The 22,024-nt window shown below is 34.4% G+C and overlaps 1 protein-coding gene across 3 annotated transcripts in view; it reads right to left on the bottom strand.

Annotated features, from left to right (window-relative positions):
- The window catches only part of LOC108968342 (cytochrome b reductase 1), a 39,485-nt gene that overhangs the window by 7,563 nt on the left and 9,898 nt on the right, over window positions 1-22,024 (bottom strand). The window contains exon 1 of one of the 3 annotated variants that reach the window (XM_018932322.1): window positions 12,493-13,408. The exons of the other annotated variants lie outside the window; for them this stretch is intronic. Within the exon in view, the coding sequence (XP_018787867.1) occupies window positions 12,493-12,823 (331 nt within the window). The 5' untranslated portion in view covers window positions 12,824-13,408. Of the gene's footprint in view, window positions 1-12,492; window positions 13,409-22,024 lie in introns of those variants that run through there. 3 annotated transcript variants of the gene reach the window in all.

The raw sequence follows: 22,024 nt of genomic DNA, 5'->3' as shown, positions 1-22,024 counted from the left end.
AATTGGCGCCACGTAGCGAAAAGAAGAAACGACTGGCGCGCTGTTGTTAACTCGGCTATAATCGCGTAAGCGGTGACTACGCCAATCAAGAAGAAGACTTAATTGCATATGCATGTATGTATTTATGTATGTGTTTAATGACAAACGTTTGATATAAATATTTATAGATATGGTTTTTCATACTCGTATCAATAGTTCAGATTTATTGTAAGCACATATGTATTGTATGTTTTATATGTATGTACATATGTATATAGTTAAGTATATGAGTATGTATATATCTACTCATGTACGTATCTATAAATGTTTATTTCTAACGCTTTGGCAATAATTGGAGCAATCGAAGTAAGGTGCAACATATTTTCAGCGTTTTTCCCCTTGACGCCCAACCACTTACATACATACATATGTAGTTGTTGGCGCGTTAAGGAAAGTTTCGTATACATTTGACTCTAAATGACTAAACAAATATAAATACGCGCACAAAAGCATATGTACACACGTAGTTGTGTCAACAAAAACATACATACATACAGACATTAACATAGCTTTCCACTTGTTAACACATTTCCGAACAAAGTGTTGCAGTGTGGTTGGAAATAGCTGTAATGCGCGGTGGGCGGGGGTTTGTAGTTGGAAAAGCATATGTGCGAAGTATGATTTTTATTTATTTGCGTTGGTTGGGAATTTATAAAACTAATTTTCTGCTTTGGCTTCGCTTGGACAATATTATATTACTTACATATGTATATAGGGTTTATTTTTAGTGGTGTAGAATTTCCTTGAGGTATAGCTGTCAAAGGAGCTGTCAAAGTATATACACGCATTGTGAGAAAAAAGTATTCGGATATTGTAATATTTAATTATTCATCAATATTTATTTTGTGGACTTCAATTAAGCCTCACTGTGATTTTTCAGCAGCTTTGTCGTGATTTTTTTGTGGCTTCGGCATATTTTCCTCCTTTATTATTTATTATGAACTAGCAAGAGATGTCGAGCTCTCTTGGCTGACCATTTTCAAGCACCATATCCGTCACTTTTCTAATATTTTCCTCAATTGAATGATCTCTAGACCGCCTTTGAAGGCATTATACCACCCGTAAGGCTTCTCCAACATTCGCCAAGATTTGGCATTCAAAATTTCCCGGTGATTTTTTGTCACAATGTATGTTAGACAATTCAGTTTAATGTTCCATTTAGATACGTATTTCCCACCAATTCGCAATTTTTAGCAATGAGGCACATAAATGCAATGAGGCTACGTAAATAAACAAAATGTTTTAATATTATATCTAAGACACTCTGCAAACTTCCTTCAATCCATAAAAAGTGGGATTGAATGCCGCGAATATTATTGTTAGTTTCAGTTGCGACTGCTACAGGTACATCATCCGAGACCCCTTCATTTCCGCACATCCATATAAGGAGTCTATGTGTTAAAGCCCCACAGCAAGAGAAACCATTAATTTAATGAACGAATCTTTTCTGAACAAAACTTTTCCAGAAATTGATTCAGTCGAATTTAGAAAAAAACATTTAGAGCATTATTAGAGAACCGCTGCCAGCTATTTCTTAAATAATAGATGTCTTTTAGTCATCACATTATCCAAATGTGTATCGTTTCATTTTCTACACGAGGTCAGATCGTAAAAAATACTGTCATATAATCGGCTGATTGCTTTTTTCACTTCCTAATATAAAAATATGACCATTGAGCCGTGAAGCCGTGAAGCCCACTCCCAGCGGCATCTTCTCCGCGCACACACCTCCAAGGGATATGTGGACGGGGCGGAGTCTCTGGAAAAAAAGCGCAGTGAGCTTTGTCACGAAAGGAGTGGAGCTCAAGGGGAAGTCTTCTGTCGGAAGCCCTCTTGTTACAGACTGCCAGACAGTACAGCAGCTTTTAGGTAGGGGTACCTTCATTCTGATAGCAATGGTACTATTTGATAGCTAGCTAGCTGACAGTAAGTTCAAAGCTAGTCAAGGAATGTATGACCTCACTAGCAATAGCATCAAGCTACGTCAACATTAAACTTGTTTGGTTGCCTGGTCGCAGCGGAATCGCCGCAAACTCTAAAGACGATAAGCCTGCAAGAAAAGGTACCCATACACAAACCCCATTAGGATGGGAACGAGAAGGCGTTTCCATGTCGACGTGCACTCGGGCATTGGATTTATGAACCTCGCGCGCTCAGTAAGCGTTACTCAGGGGACTTTTGGGGTCTGCTGGCAAAAAGTGGAACACGAAAGTTCTATGGAGCTACTAGCTCTTAGCAAAGTTCACATGGCCGCAATGGTATCCTAACTGGACACTGCTTCATTTTGTACAATATAAGATTTTCGAAACCGAAAAAGTTTACGATCTTAGAAACTAATCGAGCTACATATATCAATCAAACTTCATGGACACATTACTTGAACTCATTTTAAATGCAATGCATTATCTCACAAGCAACTGGAAGGATTTGAATCAAATTTCGTTCAGTACAGTTCCATTCAGATCTGGAGATTTTAAGCGAAATTCGACTGAAACCACATTTACATTCCATAGAACGAAATCTTGTATGCTTGATTCATTCAGAAAACAAACAAAAAATAACGAAATTGAAAATACAATTCTGTATTACATGTTTATTGATCATAACTAATGGTAACTCGGTTTCGAACACCGTCGAAATCGGTGCATATTTTGATCTAGTTTCAATATACCGAATATGAGGATCACTGTTCCCCCGATTGATATACCGCACAGGTAACTTGTTCAATATATAAAAAAGCTTGTTCGAATTAAGTGAAAACATTTTCTGATTGTCGATGCCAAAAAGGCATTACATTGGTTGAAACTAATAACAGAAATCGGTATTATTAAAACTTTTGACATAATTCATATATTCTTTATGAACTGCTTGGGCGATTAAGTTAATCTCAATTTAACGAAATTTTTTTAAATTTTCGGGTTTATGCCCTTTATCAACGGTATAACAGCAGATTAAAGTATCTTGCTCGCTATAGCAATAAATTATATTTTATAACTATAATTTTATTAACCAATTTTTATAACTATATTTTTATTAATCCAAATAATGATTACCACAAATGTACACTATAGCACTTAATGTCAGTATCAGGTGTAGTTGAAATTTTTATACGCCAGCTCATGGTTCTGCATAAGCTAAATATAGATCAACGAAATGTCGCCAGAACTTACATGACAACCAATTTCACGCTCTAACCAATATATAACCGTATATTATCTTGACAATTGAGAAATTATCGTCGGCACGTATGCTGACAACGGTAATAAGAATCGTTTTATTATCGCCACTATCGCTTGTAGAAACCGCAGCAACTCGCTGCTCGGTTACGCAGATGATCGATGCAATCGCATAAATATATGTATCGACATAAGTATATGTATGTCCATGTACATTATTATGTTACTATTTAAAACGCGCTGCTAAAACCATAATGCTTTTGAATACTCATAAATTAATAGTGCTAGCGTAATTTCCACAATGTCACATGCCTTAAAGTGATAGATAATTTATCTGCTGTCAATAGTTTTTTCTGTGACTAATATTATATTATATTTGTAGGGTGGTGTCGCATATTTCGGAAATAATTGCGTTCTAACAGACCTAAATATATTATATTCAACTGTGTACTAGTATTGCAGTTACAAGTGTTGTACTTAAACACAACCAGATAATAACAAAAAACAAAACTATTGAACAAAATATAATTGAAAAAAAAATAAAATTAAAAATATACCAATCTGCTGTTGACGCAATATGTACCATATGATTAGAAAATAGTTAAAATTTTCAAATATCTTTAGCAGTTACTTTAGGCTAAGAGCATAGTGCAGTGCAAAACATTAGATTTGCTTCAAAGGAAGTTTTCGTTATCTTTGATTTGTAAATTTTTGAAGCGTTAACCGAACAAATGATTGGTATAAATACAATAAACTGGTATAATCAAGCAACGTGAAGGTAGCAAGTAGTTATACCATTTTATAAAGATCCCACATAATTTCTCGTGCTGAATTCAACTGCAGAACTTTTTTATTTTCATTCATTTCAAACATTTTTAGGACAAGAGAGCAAAGCTCAAACAAAACATAACAATTGTTGAACCGAAGACAGCTATGAGAGTATACAACAGATCTTTTTTTTTTTTTTTTTGTTTGTGAATGTATTCCTAAATTTATTCAGTTCTTTATTCAGCACTTTATTCAGCTAACAGTTTCTTAAGCTGAATAACTAATGAAAGTCTTCAGCGCACAAAAATATTAGCTGAATACATGCTGAAAGTCAACATTGTCGAAAAGCGATCGAAATAATATTAGAGTTTCCACACAATTAATTTAATGACCAATAAATGGAACTAAAAACGAGAAATAATAAACCGAAAAAGCACTTGTGAAATTTTGCTGCAAACGCACGAAAGAAAACCAATTTTGCATCGCCTTGTTACTAACGTTGAAAAATGGTCTTATTTTAAGAATCCTAAACGGAGAAAAAAATGGGTTAATTCGTGGCAATTCTTTGTGCTTGGTGGGATCAGAAGAGTGTGGTATATCATGAGCTTCCAAAACCTGATAGAGCAATTTGTACTAATTGTTACAGACAACAAATATTCAACTTGAACCATGCCTTGAAAGACACTTCAAAATTATTTTGCCATACATATAAAGCTAAATCAGTTCATGATACAATCAAAGTACTTGGCTGGGAGCTGCTGCACCTCCACCAATACTCACCAGACTTGGCCCCTTCTGATTACCGATTATTTTCATACACGGGACACGTTTTGGCTGAGCAGAAAATTGGGTGTCTAGTGGGTGTGCTCCAAAAGACGAATATTTCTATTATCGTAGTATCCACAAATAACCAGAAAGGTGATCAAAATATATAAAAAGCAATGGTCAATACATTGAATATTTTTCTTAAATTCCCATTCAAAATTAGTATTTCATTTTCACAAAGTTATCACGAAGCTTTAGGCGATGTACTCTTTCCATAAGAGAGATGTTGAGAGCTTCTTTAACTCTTTCAGTCAAAACGGCGATTTCCAATTACACTTCACATTTTATACTCTGAGCCGCGATCCAGAACACCCTAAAGAAAACAGCAGAGACCCTATAAAATATATATATACATACATAAATGATCATGACGACCTGAATCGAGTTTGCCGTTATCATTGTTAACAGTGATATGTTATCGATAAAGTATCGACACAACTGTTGGCAGAATTTACGGAAAAAAGCTAAGATGACAATATCTATCAAATTTTGATTTTTCCAACCAGTGCCATACTAACATAAGAGAATAGAAAAAAGAGAAAATCAAGTAAAATTTAGATTCAAATAGGATTCAATGTTTCAAATAAGATAAAATTGACAAGAGCGCAGTCGAAGAAATTTATTCCGAAAAATTTGCAAAAGAACAATGGCTGATAAGAATAGTTCCAAGGAGAAAAAGATCACAAAAAAATTAAATCACGACCATGAGTCGGAGTAGAAGCCTCCAGCCGTATGGTAACCTTGAATTGTTAGCACTTGGCACGAGGCTTCGTGCGAGTATTTACATATTTACAGACTATACATGTATGCAAGCCATAAATTCATGTATTTTTCTAAATGCGTGTATATAAACACTATACATATGCATGCATATATTTACTCTTCTATGTATTTTTGCATAATTTTTCAGATAACTTGCATGCCTGATTGTTGGTTTGTTTTTTATATTCATGTGGCTGCTGCTGAATAATAATATCTCCATTCTTCATTTGTTCATTAACATTCCCATAATGTCTCCGCATAATTACAATTATGCATGCATGCCTACATGGCGATGGAAAATTGAAAAAATAAAGAAACTTTTAAAATTTACAAAAACAAAAAAAATAAAATTCTTAAGAAATACTGGTAAATGTAGGCGAAAACAAACAAATTAGTGGGTTGAAATAACAGCAGCTATTACGAAAATTACTTGGCGTTGAAGTAAATGCTTGCAAATGTAGACAGATTTTTGTTTACGAAATATTATTAAATGTAGTTGCCACTCGATTTGGAAAAATAAGTTGTTTTGAAAAAAAAAAAATATTCATAATTTTTTATTTCAAAATTTTTTTATTATATTTTTTTATAATTTTGGTGATATGTATAATATAAAGCAAAAATTTGAATTATAACATTGTCACCCGATTTGAAAAAAAAAATTTCAAACAAAAAATACTTAACATTTTGAAACATTTTATTGTGTAGACAAAGACCCTATTTTTTCAATCATGAAATTTTATTATACTCTGGCAACTCTGTTCATCCAGCCATATTAAATTTGTAACTACTTGTTAACCAAAAATTAAAACAGAATTGAGTACGGTTAAAAAAAAAAGTACAATAATAATATAAAAAACGTTGCCACCTTATTTGAAAAATAGCAAAGAAAAAATTAATTTCGAATTTTATAATAAAAAATTTAATAGCAAATTGCATATGGTAAAAAAATAGTGCCGCTTAAAAAAAATACCACAAAATTATGACTAACGTTGCCACCAGATTTGACATTTTTAAAACAAACAATGTACTTCAAATTTTATAAAAAAAAAACTACCAAATTGAATACAGTTCAAAAATAGTGCAATTTAAAAAAATTACAAAACTATGAATAAAAAAACTTTGCCACCTAATTTGAACAATAAAAAAGAAACAATTAATTTCGAGTTTTAAATAAAAATTTTTACCAAATTGAATATGGTTAAAAGTAGTTTGAAATTAAAAACAAATGCTACAAGAATTATGACTAACCAATGTTGCCAGCTGATTCGAAACTTATAAAAGAAAAAAAGGTACTTCGAATTCTATATAAAAAATTAATACAAAATTGAATGTGGTAAAGAAAAAATGGCGTCATGTGGAATAAATTACAACTTATGGCTAACCAACATTGCCACCCGACTCGAAATTTATAAAATATAACATTAAATTTAAATTTTTTATAAAGAATTTTTATAAAAATTTTGTTAAAAGTGTCATTTGAAAAAAAATTACAAAATTATGATCAACTAACGTTGCCACCCGACTTGAAATTTAGAAAACAAACAATGTACTTCAAATTTTATATAACAAATAAATGCTATTGAGCCCGACTTAACTGATTAATTTTTATTTTTTTTTTGATAGCTCTCTCATGCTTTATTGACGTTTCTAACAGTAAATACTATATTTATTTAAGAATAGCGTTAAGCCCGATTTAAAAATATAAAACTAAACAATCTATTACGTAATGTGTTTTTGCACAGCTAAGCCCACTCTCCGCTAAGTATTTGTCTGCTATTTGCACGTAGTTTAATATAGAGTTGCCACCATTTGAAAAAAACTAAAAAATGTGTTATTAAATATGTGCCAAAATTAAATATATTATATAAACCCTTGCATCAGGTATATGTTCTCAAATAAACATATTTTAAATAGAGTTGCCACATATTTCAAATTTAAAATTTTACTAATTATTATCTTTTTGCACTTTTTTATCTGTAAAACCTTTCACCAAGTGCTCGTCATCAATTAGACAAACTTTAGTATAGAGTTACCACCTATTTAAAAAATATAAAACTGCATAAAATGCTAAAAAATGTGTGTCAAACATAAGGAATTTGATGGAAATCTTTCGCAAAGTGTAATTTGCCAATTGAAATATTTTTCGGGTAGAGTTGTCATTTATATGAAGGTAAAAATTTGAGCAAAGTACATTAACTTTCCACCAAGTATTTGTCTTTAATTAGAAAAAATTTAGAATAGAATTGCCCGCTTTTTACAAAAAGTAAACAAAGCAAATGGTTTAGTACAAAAGATCTAGCACATTTATAGCTTAAACTACCCCTGAATGCTCACAGACATTAACACTAATGTGGGAGATTGATAGAATAAGAAGAAGAAGATATAAGAACTTTCTAATTAAAAAAGATTTTTTTTTTGTTATGCGTAGATCACGTACTATGTAGATGTGAACTTAGAAAAAAATATCATGCCAAAAATAGACTTCCTTAGTTGGAATTATTTAATTTTCTTATTAGAGTTGCCACCTCTCGAAAATGTCCAAACCAAAATTGAAAATTCCTTAGCCTAATTTATCTAATATCTTATATGTGCAGACTATTAGACAGGCGCGATATAAAATGAAGAGCATATACAGAAATTTCCACTTGATGACTAAATTGCTCCATATCTCACCATACGCGATTTCTATACGCATATGTAAAATGTATATATGTATAAATATATACATATATTTAAATTAATTGAAAGCTATGTGATCTTAAGTTTAGCAATAAAGATGCCATGGCTTTGTTGATCTTAGACACATTTTATGAATCATATAACCCTAATGCGGATTCATGGCAGATAAAGCCATTTGTATATCTGCACCAGTTCACATGTCTCTATTTATATACACACATATGTATGTCTGTCTGAATAAATACAATTCAAATAAATATTAAAAGTAGAGTGTCTAGCAAATTATTTTTTCCCGGCGCATATCAGTGAAAAGTGATTTTTATCGCACACTGTCGGTTATATGTATGTATATTATATTGTATTATATATGTACATGTACTATATACATATTTGTTCACTAGCAGAGTGGAGCGACTCTCATGGGAGAAAATTTATACTAACACTTACTAAATTAGTTTAGTGCAGAAAATGCTGTAGAAAGTTGGAAGAAATATAATACTCTCATTAGTCTCAGTGGATCTGGATGTCCAAATGATGATTTATTGCCAATTTGTTCTTTAATAAATTCCTTGAATCTCTAACTAACTAGAGTACGGTGGTAATTCGATGCAATACACAGGCTGTATTTCGAAATTTGTATGCTTTTATAAGTCATTTAAGCCATTTTCTTCAGACAATTTAGTATAGTGGAAATATTTTCCATATCAGCCAAGCATTCATGTCGCTGAAAAGTGTCTTTTTTATCTGAATAACAGTTTAATCTCAAGACATTGGCCTTATAAGGAAAAAATTGCTTGAAAGCGTTCTTAAGACTTAGTCCTTAATGAGCTCATAAAACAATATCATCATATTTGTTGTTAAGGATGTCAGAAAAACGGAGAAAAGTTTCAAATACTAAAATAGTACAAGCGGAATATCAAATAACGGAAGAATTAACAAAAATAAATGGGCAAAAAGAATGAAGAGAGTAAAAAAAAAATGACATTTACCATACTTCGCTTAGAGTGATAAAGAACAGGCAAAAAATTCGTTGAGATGAACTGAAAGAACTTTCAGAATAGTAATCCACAAATGATGAGAAGGCACATACAGATATACAAAATTGCTAACATTAGTCGGCACTTGGAAGGGCAATGGAAAATGGAGGTATGATCAACGACCAAATAATATATATGTATACCTGTACATTTCATCCGAACTGGTTAACTGCACGCGCAAACCGAATCGATGAAATGTTCTTCTAGTTTGATAAAAAACTTTTAATATTTTCATGTGAAGTTTGATCTAAAAAAATTTTTTTTTATATTCATGTGAAGTTTGATCTCCATATATCAATTGGTAATGGGTTTGTTTACGTTTCATATTGGAACGGAAATTGAGCAATATTGAAAACTAATTTCTACAGACATTGTGGTTTTGTAATGAGTGTATTGCACTGAACCGATCAAACGTTCCTGTTTGGCGAAGTGCAATGTAAGTAGAATTCGGAGAACCATCATACCATTAACGAGAAGCTAATTTATGTCTACTCAGAGAGTAGTTTTCCTTCGAAAAAAGTAGCATGAATATTTTGGACTAGGCGGACACGACCACACGATTTTTATACGAATCGAGATAACTCGATTGTCAGTCACTTCATATATTCGTGTTGTTAGCCATTTCTGAGCATTTTGAATTTCGGAAGTAGTCTATGAGAATATACTGTTAACTGCTTCCACAACAGTTTGGTTTCCAATTTGCGTCCTGCTAAGGTCCCTAGAAAGTTATTTGGGACTGTTTTCTGTCGCTAAACTAATAACAATAATAACAATAAGTTGCTCAATATCTGATTAACTGAGGAACAAGACAAGTAGGACATTGCCCAGGACAAGACTACACCAAAAGTAGAATGAACAAGCTGGGTCTTCGATTTTAATTCACTGCAGGAAGAGCTTTATTATATGGAAGATCACTATAAGGAGTTCGACTGTATATGCATTGTGATAAAAAAGCTCTCGGAAAATGTAATAAAATTCCGCGGGTAAATGATATTTCAAAAAAATGTATTCTGCTCAGTTGGTAAGACTGTCCTTAATTACTATGTCAAATATGAGCGAGATCTGGCAACCAATTTGTTCCCAGCAGCTGCTTAAGTCGGTCCGCCTAAGTAGTGCCTTGCAATTTTTACAATGAATAAAAATATCGAACAAAGAATTTGTGTCAAATTTTGTATTTCTAACCAAATTTCATATACGAAATCACTGCGAATGTTGAAAAAGGTTTAAGGTTTTATCAAAAACACAAGCCTACAAGCCTTCAAAGACTGTGTAGAGATCGTTTAAGAGATGCCTCGTTCTGGACGACATTCGACATCTTCAACTAATGAAAATATTAATAACAAAGTGAAGGATATAATGGTGCTTAAAACCGTCAGACAAGTGTCAGAGAGATGGCAAAAGAGTTCAACATCTCTTGCGAATTCGTTGAATGATTTTGGTGGTTGTTATGGATATGAAATAAATGAGCAAGACCGCTCGACTCATTCTGATAAAACTGAACTTTTTGCAAACGAGTACTGGTGCATTTGGACATGCATCTTATTCGTGGTTTGGCGTATCATGAATTTGTTCCGAAGGTACCTACAGTCAATAAGTAGTTCTATTTGGTCGTATTAAGGCCTCTGCCTTCTTTCTTCTAGAAGAACAATTCATGGTTTTACAAGATGATAATACACCATAGCATTGAGACATGATTGCTTCGGAATTTAAAGCCAAGAACGCTACGAATACCATCGATCAGTCACCTTATTTACCAGATTTGGTTCCGTGTGATTTTTTCTTGTTCCTTAAACAGAAATAGCCGCCCCGTGGAACGCGTTTTCAGTCGATCAAAGAGTTGAAACAAAATTCCCAAAAAGTGCTTATGAGATTTCGAGATCTGAAAAAGTCGTTCGCATGAGTTTATTACATCTGCTGGCGACTACTTTGAAGCCGACAAAATAATTATAGAATAATTAAATTTTTTTTTTATTCATAATTTACGGGCACTTTTTTGTCACAATATATTTATAAATAAATGGCAGTCTCCCGCTTACAAACTTAATAAGTTTGATGCGGGCACAACTTGTGCCTCACAACATTAACANTCACAATATATTATATATATATATATTTATATGCTTATACTAGAGGCTACATAAATATTTCCGTTGTCCAGACTATTCAAATTTATATTAATTGTTTATGTGACTCCAGAGTCATGTCTACACCATTTTGACGAGCGATTTCTCATACATGGCAGCCTGGAATATTATATTATATTTGATGGGTGTGTATATTTGACAGCATATTTATATTTGCAGATGCAAGCATACATATAAGTATATATGTATGTCTGAGTGCATGTATTTATGGGCCGGCCTGCATGTTGACATAAAAAGTCATGTTTAAAACACTTGTCCATAAATACTCATTTGTATGTATGTATGTGTAGACATACTATATATAAAGTATGAAATGCCTCCAACAAGACACATCAAATATTTGCGCTTAATTTATAACGGTATTTTTTTAATTAATTAAAACACTCAACAAGAGGCAGTGCGATCGGGTTACAGACGCTAATTACTTTTGCTTGAGACGAACAAACAGCGCGCCTGCATGCATATACACATACATACATACATATACATATGTATGCAAGTTTGTATGTGTGCGCGCTGAGCTGGCAACGCTGGTCGCCCGTAGAAAAGCTAACATTGGAAAATAGTGGAAATATTCACTTCGAACAACACGAATTCGTTGCAAACGACCAAAAGTGAAAAAAGTGAAATTGAGCGCAGACGCGCACAACGGTGCGCTCCAGAGGCGAACACGGCGCGCCGCAGCGCCTGATCGCATTTAATGCGCCACAACTTTGACAGCAACGCGCGCGCAGCCCACAAATCCACAATCATAACTCATACATATAAGTATGTATGTAAGTGAGATACATAAAAGATTAGTAAATCTGTATAGCGGTATGCATGTTTGCGTGTATGTATGTATGTATATTTGCTATAGCTATGTTTTTTATTTTGTGTATATATGTATGTATGTAGTGTGTCAGGCCGGCTAAACAACTTTTACTGCCGCAAATCGACTTGTTGCAGCTGGCTAATGACCAAATGTCAAGGCGACGCATTGCGACGACGGCGGGGTAGCACCCGTACCACCACCTCTATGGCTGCGCGCGCCTGCCAAACCAGTGCATGCGCGTCATTTACCTGCATTAGATTGTTGCATCGGCTCGATGTGGGCCTGCAAGCCACCGGTTTCTCGTTTTGGCTGCGACGACGGCGCCAGCTCTTGCGCCGCGGCCGTGGCGGTTGTCTCCTTTTGTACCGTTGCCGGTGTCGTTACCGTATTGCCATTCGTTGTCGTTGCATCCTCCGTTGCTGGCTTAGCCGCGGCCACAACGACGATGGCGGTTGGCGCAGCGCCGACAGCGGCGGTGGCGGGGGTGTCGCTGGCGCTTTCCACATTGTCGCTGCTGGCAACAACAACATTCTCTACTTTGTTGCCGATTTCAATATCTTTTTCGTTTTCGGACGGCATGATTTCTATAGTCTTTTCCACTTAATTCGGTTTGTTAACTGCTTTGTTTTTTTATGTTATTATTTTTGTTGTTGTTGTTGTTTGTTTGCTTTTYGAAATGTTTTCGCTGCAATTTTGTGCAATGCTCTGGCTTTGTGTGTCGCACGCAACTCTGCAATGCACACCAATGGCCAACAACAACAAACACAAAGTACACGAAATTGTTGTACAACAACAAAAATCGAAACAATAATAAGCGTGTATGGCAATTAATGCGCTCGGCACTTTTTACTTAATTTTGCTTTTCGATTTTTTTTTTGTTGCTTCTTTATTTATTCAGTTTGTTGTTATTTTTGTATTTATAATTTTCTACGTTCACTGAAATTAACCAACGCGCATAACGGTCGTTTCGCTCGCAATGCAATCGTTTTAACTAGGAAAGTGAGCAGCGAAAATTACACTCGATCGTTTAGCGTGCGTTTAATGCGTTGTTGTTATTTATTTATGTTTCTTTTTTTTTTTTTTTTGTATTTTTTGCTTATGAAAACATGAAAATCTAAGGCGACGACGACGCGATACAGCGATACAACACAGCGTTCTGGTGGTTTTCTTGCGACTGAATCGTCGTGTTGCGGCTGTTTGGGCATGAAGCTCGTCGCACAAGCCAAAAGCGTTAGCCGTCAACAACACTTGCTAACCACCTGTCGCACCGCACCACCGCCGCTATGCGCTGCTGTCGGCTAATACAGTTGAATGTCGTGAAAATAGAAACGTTTGGCGTATGACTGCGGGAAAATCGAACATTTCGATTTCAAAAAATAGGAAGAAAATATTCGTTCTTGTAATTGAAGCTTAGTAAGATTACAGTTACACATACAGTTAGGTGTCCAATTGGTTACTTAAGGGATACTCGACTTTTCGCTCAGCTGAAAATTACGTGAATATTAAATCACAGCGTAAAATAAAATAAAACAAATTTTCACCATAATTCCATCATGGATTCAATCATATGAGATTCTTCACTTCCGAGAGCGTTTATTCTTATGAAAATATTTTTTTAATCCACAACTCAAATAAACTTTTTAACGTGTTTCTCATGAATCATCCGGTTTATTTTTTTAATGATTTTTGGTTGTTTTACATATGATCAAATTTGACCCGGACTGACAAAAAAAAATAATTTTCGAGCACTTAATACAAATATTTATTAACGCCGTCAAAAGAGACTGCTTTTGAACCAATCCAAATATGGATTAATCCAAATTTCCACATACCTTTTATAACTAAGTCTCTACTGTGATGGCCTTCAGCGAAGTTTGACTCTTTCGGTTTCGGTTAATTTTTGGAACACAATTCGCTAGATTTCCCCTCATATTTATAAACTCACGCCTAGTCATTAGTAGTGATGGGTTTAATGAATATAACACACGGTGCTCAGCTACGTGATCAAGGGTCTCTTTCGTTACCTGTATATGCCGTCGGTTTTGCAAAAGATTCAGGTCGTTTGGTACGAGTCTAGCATTGTCAGGCTTCATACCAAAAACATTAACCAGAATGTGCCGAGTGGTTCCATAGGATATCTTGGATACTCTACTACTGATCGTTGTTAACAGTGGGGGACGGACAACTCACATGAGACAAGTTATCGATAACTTCACATCCTTGACTAAATGCTTTGTGCCATACAAATACTTGTGTTCATGTTCAAGTAGACAACTCAAAACACTTTTGCAACATTCTCAATGATTTCGAAGCCTTCATTCCAATGGGAACACAAAAATTAAAGGCACTGCCCTCGAATTATATGAATCTATTAATCCAGACCATCAAGTAGCGACAACATAACTTTCAATTATTAGACCGTTTGAAGGATGGAATCACCAGTAAAACAGGCAGAATTTGAAGAAAATCGGGCTGCTGTTTCACCAAGATAATGTACAGGGTCACAAGTTATTGAAAACGGTGGCAAAAATCCTTCTCGTCGAATGAAGAAAGAATCCCCGAAACTGAGGCCTATTGTGAAGCAAAGGACAAAGCGTTCTACAAAAATGGCACCGACGAGATGGAGGATCGCTATAATCAGCGAATCACCCTCGAAGAGAACTATGTATGTTGATGAAAAAATGTAAATGATTTGTTGTTCGTAAACCATCGAGCATATCAAGGTTCAAATGTGGTAAATCATTTTTGGAGATCCATTTCAACCAAAACTCTAAAAAACCATAAAGAGATCCTCAAGGCTTTGGGCTACATTTAAGTAGCAGTTTCAGTTTTTCCTCATCTGTTATTTAAATTTCTGAGAATGCTGTTCCTTACAATAGACCCACAACAAGTTACAGATCACGCACTATAGAAAATATTATATAATTCTCATACGAACAAGTGTACATAAATATATAAAAAAATAAAAAATATTAACAGAATACGATATTTTGTTCGTTCATATTTAATTAATGCGTGCATGTGTGTGGTATGTATGTATGTATGTATGTAGGTGTAAGGAAATAAGTAACACATGTTTCATATATTTTTAACGGTTTATTAAATTTTAGGAATTCCTTTGTTTTTTTTGAGTAAGATTTTCCAATAATTTATTGAGTTGTACAAAGTTCAAAAGAATAGCAGGTTTTAACGGGGTCATGCCGTGTGATGGCTGTTGAGCTACACGAACTGATACAGCATCGTCTCCGTAAACTTCACAAATTTCATTGGTGACTTGTGTGGCAATCTTCCCTTTTGAATACAAAAATTTCAAAATATAGCGATTTTCTTCATTATTTGCACACATTTTTTGAAAACCTGTACCATTTTTCGAATTTCATTGTTTTTATTAAATAAAGCTCAAAATCTCACCTTCTAACACTATATGACATGACACAATGTGACTGGTAGCACTGGAGATTTACGACTGCAACGACATCTATTGACAAAATACGAAAAGACTTTTTCGACTACCCAATATATACATGATTTGCGTAATTAAGTTAAGACAAAGATAATTTTATACCATTTTATGTTATAAGAAATTCACTTTGTTCAATTTGTGGGTGCTTCGGTGCAACCAAAGTAACGTTTATTGCGGTTTTTCAGCTTATATATGATTTTTTAGAAATATATGATTTAAAAAATAGTAATTCAAACGCCAACTCAAAGCTAAAAAATCGCATGCGATAATTTTAGGGTGGTCGCATGCGATATGCAATTATTTTACACAAATTATGTGTATGGTACAATTCGTTCGGGCTTCAGCCGTCAAGTGTAAACACAAATGGCTGACAGGTAATGTTTTCGCAACTTTGCCGCTTTAACGCTAGTTTACATATGGTTATGTATGTATAAACTCGTATATATGTATGTTTAAATGCACAAAATTTGCCGATTTCCAAGTAATAAGGTACATACATATATTACATGTATGTGTGAATACATATATGTAACTTCATGATCCAGTAAAAGGCGCTCATATACAAAGGCTTATCTGCATTTAAACATATATTTMCTATATATATATACATACATACATATTTTAAAGTATGGAGGTTTGTGATAAAAATTAATCAGTCAAGCTATATATTTGCAAAAACAAGTGTGACGATTCTGTCTCGATGATTGTAAATTTATAACCTAAATTATACTCAGTAGAGTTGACATTGTTCGTTGATTTTTATACCCTGAACAGGGTATATTAAGTTTGTCATGAAGTTTGTGACACCCCGCAAGAAGCGTCGGAGACCCTATAAAGTCTAGGGTCCCTCAGTTTTTAAGATATCGTTTTGAAATTGTGCAAACTTCATTTCCTCTCCAAAAAGCTGCTCATTTGTCGGAGTTGCCAATATCGGACCACTATAACATATAGCTGCCATACAAACTGAACGACCGAAATCAAGTTCTTGTATGGAAAACTTATGCATTTGACAAGATATATTCATGAAATTTGGTATAGATTATTTTCTAAGACAACAATGCAATCTCCCAAAAAATTATTCAGATCGGCTTACTATTAGCATATAACTTCCATTAATAAAAGGAACGCACCTGTGAAGGCTATATTAGCTACGGTGCAGCCGAAGTTAACGTTTTTTCTTGTTCGCATATTTTTTAAGAATTTCAAGGATAACTACAAGACTTTTTCTTATCGACATTATTTAATAAAAAATTTAAATAATCGAATCAAACTTCTAAAATTCATTTTCCCGAAAAAAAATTCAAAATTAATTTTAACTTTCATTAAAGTTATAAGCAGATTATATTGTTAATACTACTTATTTTATAATAAAATATAATAAGTTGTCAAAAAAGTCTTGCGGAATTTTGAATTTTCAATTGTTCATAAATTTTTTTTTGATGACTCATGCCCAACTCTTGACCGATGCTACGGCTGCTAATATGCCGGTCTCTTTCGACCAATTCAGCGATTTTATCGCAATTTTCGACGACAGGCCTTCCGGAACATGGCGCATCTTCAAATACCTCTACACCAGAACGAAAGGGTTGAAACCATTGTTGTGCGGTGGAAATGGAAACTGTATCGGGTCCATAAACTGCACAAATTTTATTGGCGGCGTGAGATGCATTTTTGCCTTTATCGTAGTGGTACTGTAAAATATGCCGTATTTTCTCTTTATTTTGCTCCATGTTTGCGACGCTATAACTCACGAACGACTTAAAAGAAACGACAATCAATCAAACACGTGTTAGCGCGTGAAATGAGCTTTCTAAAACGGTATAGGATGACCCGATGCGACGAATAAAACTAGAACTACGCGTTCTCAGCGCCAACTAGCGAAAATACCGCAAGACTTTTTTGACAACCTAATATATGTAGTAGACTCAAGTAACAAATGGATGAATTTCGTTGTAATAGTCGCTGTTGATGCTCCTTGCTTTTTCAAAGTAGTCAGTAAAAGTATTCCATTCACATTCAAAAATACAGACGCTATAACCTTGCCAGCCGACTGCTGCGTTTTTATACGCTTTGGAGCTGGTTCAACGTATGCAGTCCATTCGACGACAAAACTCGGACTTATTACGCTTGAACATCTCCAAACACTGCTCTGTATCATCAACACCTCATTGTTTTTGATTAAAAGTGAGTTTGTGCGGCACACAATTTGAATAGAGCTTTTCCATACCCAAATATTCGTGAAAGATGTGATGTAGACTTTTAATTGATATCTTTGAAGTGCCTATACTATCTCGAACAACAGTGTTTGGAAACTAGTCAGTAAGACAAGTTTTTGCTTTAACTGTATTTTTGGCAATATTTTATCAACTCTTGAAATTCCAGGGGACCTTTCAACTGACCTGTTAAGTGGAAGAACTTTTGCCCGATACTATAGAGGAAGTCTTCTTACTTTTTAACTCTAATCTAGGCAGTATACTTCGCTACCAGTGAATCGGTAGCCAGTTGACACGTCCTTCTCTGTGATTCCTTTCGCGAAAAAATTATAATTTTTCTATCGAATAAAAAAGTTCCAATATTTGATATTGCTTGCAACATATATGGTAACCGCTATTAATCGGAACGGTAATGGAATTTAAGCCCTGCGGAGCACTAAATCGGTACCCTAATCACTATACACTGTCCTAAAACCAATAACAACTATTGTGGAACCATGTTCCTTAATTATGTATTTAGGAGGACTAAGGACTAAGGACTCAATTGGAAATACGACATATCCTACCGAGGCCGATGAATTTCAATGAATAACTTAATTCCTTTCTAAAAATTTCACGAACATCCGAAAGTAATTTTAAAGTTTAAATTTTACCTTAGCATAATTCTCTGCAACATTTCATATCTGTAGTATTTTGTTTCAGACTACTCTCTTATACAATAAAATATCTCTCAATTGTCTAATAAAGTCTAATCCTCCACCACTTGAAAAGTTATAATATACTAATGCTGGTTCTTAAAAACAAAAAATTTCAAAAACTATAAAATGCTTCCCAAATATCTGTCGAACCTAAGAATACCCTCGTCAACACTCCGTAGATATTGAGGACTTGAAAGTCTCACCAGACAAAAAAAAAATATTAAATACTAGGGGTTCACATACAAATTATCTTTTTGACGCTCCATTTTTCCAAATAATAAAAAAAAAAAAATTGTTAGTTAGAGCTTGGTTTTTTTGGGAGTCCTCTGGAAGGCTATTGCTTTATGCGAGATATTTTAATAACTTCGAAGAAACTTCAGGCGTCTAACTTTCAATCTACTGTAAGCTTCGAGGAAACTTAATCTCTTATCTAATTATTAAATATGTGACTATTTTTTATCCACACTTACTACAGCCAAATAATTTCTGGCTTCAAAATATCTAGCTCGTATACATTTTACTCTATACAATTGATCCCAACTGGCTTTAAAAAGTTAAGAATAAAAAAATGTAAATTCTTAGCGTTCAATATACAATATTTGATACAATGGAAATTCATAAGCGACCACACCACACCTTCAACTGCACATACCCTTTTCGGGAAGGGAAATGAGGAAGTTGATATGATATATAATATGATCTCGAGTTGAATACCGCGCTGCGATAGTAAGCAACAACTTTTTTTTTAGTAATCAGACATACAAACATTTCCAAAATAGAATTAAAAGTGTGAACATTTGGAATTTTGCCGAGCATGATTTCAGCATTGTTTTACCGCCCAACAGCTAGCGTAGCTTCTATTGTACACCGGCGCGGTTGCACCTGCATCGAATTTTAATGACTCACACAACAGCCATTTGTCAATCAATATGATTGCCATCAAGCAGAACATACACACACACACCCATACAAACGCACGCAAATGTGGGTAGATTTGTTTCTATTTTTATTGTAATTGTTTTGAATTTTCAATTTGCATTTGCAAAACTATGTTATTCTCTGGCGTATGTAAATTCGTGTGTGTGTGTGTGTCGGCATATGAATATTTATCGGCACGATTACTATTACATGGTATTAACCTCTTGAGTGCCAGATAAGTTTCAATTTTGACGCGCTTTACGCTCTTACAAGATTTTTTGTAGGCGAAATTTTGCAAACGAACTTTTTCCCGCAATGAGCTGCTCATTTATTGAAACCACCCATATGGGATCACTATAGCATATAGTCCCCATACAAACTAATCGATTAAAATCAAGCTCTCCTTTGGAAATAGTTTCTACTTTACCAGATATCTTCACGACATTTGGCAAGGACTATTTTCCAAAGCAACGATACAATATCCGACCAAATCTTTTAGATCGAATAACTATAGTATATAGCTGTCATACAAAGTGATCGATTAAAATCACGATACAGATCTTGTGCAGGGTTAATTGGCCGACGTTTTTAAACTTTGTGGTACAAAAGGTGGAGCTATCGCTCCAATTTATGTATTATTATTCTGATATATAAAGGACTATACAGGTTTCAAAACTCCTGCGAACGTCTGATAGATATTAGAAGCTTTTTCTCGTAAAATACCATCGAAGGCTGCAAATTTTTGTCGACTTTCTGAAAAACGACATTTGATCGATTTAAAAAAAAAAAATGGTTTTTATTGAAAGAAATGCTGTTGAAGGTTTAGCTTTGATTGGCGAGATTTCATTACCATTAGGAAAATATAGCTATAATGTTTGATATTGCCACGGCCGGAATTTTAATCGGTGATAGCCAAAGTGTAAAAAGTAATCAAGTTCTCACAACACTCGGCCTTGGTGACGGATTGACAGAAATCATGAAATCAGTTTGTGTTGTCAGAACTTCACTCATAAGCTCAAACATTGGACCATGTAAAAGGAATATTTTACATAGTTCCTTCGCTGTGTGGCTTGTTGCGCCGTTCTGTTGGAACCACATATTCTCCAAGTCCATACCATCCAATCCGGGTCAAAAATATTCGGTTATCATTGAGCGGAAGCGATTTCCATTCACAGTAACGTATCGGTTTTAATCATCACGGAAGAAGTACGGTCCATTGAGCCATAAACCGCACCAAACCGTAATTTTTTTCTTAGAAATGCAACGGTAACTCATGAAGTACGTGCCGATTCCTGACTGACCAATAACGCATATCCGGAATCCGGATCATTTTCAATTTGTTGCTCAGCCCAATTCACGAGCATACGACGATTCTGGTGGTCAAGCGGCTACAGTTCTTGCGTCAATATGATCTTGTGAGGATGTTGGTCAAGATTTTTCTTGAGAACAACCAAGAACGACGTTTGAGAGACTGCTATGGGTCTTTCTCAATTGATGCTCTAGCGGCAGCAATATTCTCGACACCACAAGCACGTCTTTGTCTTACTGACACTGGAACACTGAGTCTGTGGACTCAAATTTTTCCACCATACGCTCAATTCTTGATCTGACAGGACGATTATGACGACCATAAATTGGACGTAGCGCTCTTAAAGTTGAGGCTCTGACTTCAAATTTCGGTAGTAAATTTTCATTATTTCGACTCGTTGTTTGATCGTATATTCAAGATGAAATGGCAAACCATTCTGTCTCTATCGGTTTACTTTTGTAGCGTCACCATTGAAAAACCCGTTATATCAGGCTTACACAAAGTCCGTTTAGGCTTTACTTGAAGCTTTCTTATTTTGTATTAGTAGTATTTGAAGAATATCAAATAATATAATATCTACTATTTGAGCCGATTAATCCTAAGCGATCAAACTGAACTGAAGCGTATATACTCGTAATATATGAACAGACAACCGACCCTTTTTTCACATTGTTGAAAGGCAGTCTTTGACGTCCTGGAATATGGTGTGCAGTCCATAACATATAAGGTGTTTAAAACACTGTCTATAGGTTGAGGAATTTTATAAGTTTTCGATAGAATTATTAGAGAATCTTAAGTTAAGAAGGTACACCACTTTGCGAAAATTTTAGTTTTATTTTTCTAAGTTGGAAGTTTAAATTAGTCGAAATTCCACTGTTAACTACGTACTACTCGAAAGCTCTTGACAGTACTGGATAAAGTGATGATTCAGTTCACTCATGGACGTAGATAACTTTTATTACCACAATCTTTAAGTTGCAACTAAAATAATTTTTTTTATCTATATTTATATATGTATATATATATTTGTGTATTAAAATTATACATTAGTCACTAGTAATCTATTTGATAGCTTCGTCATTTCAAACTACTTATATAACTATATAGAATATTTCTCAATCTGAAGTGGTCTTATCAGCGCACAAAACATAAAATTCAATTACAAGTGACTTAAGGTTA

The sequence above is a fragment of the Bactrocera latifrons genome, unplaced genomic scaffold (assembly GCF_001853355.1).
Source record: "Bactrocera latifrons isolate USDA-ARS-PBARC rearing strain unplaced genomic scaffold, ASM185335v1 scaffold_21, whole genome shotgun sequence".
NCBI classification, from domain to species: Eukaryota; Metazoa; Arthropoda; class Insecta; order Diptera; family Tephritidae; genus Bactrocera; species Bactrocera latifrons.
Note: the sequence above shows the minus strand (reverse complement) of the source record. Positions and strands in the feature narration are given on the sequence as shown.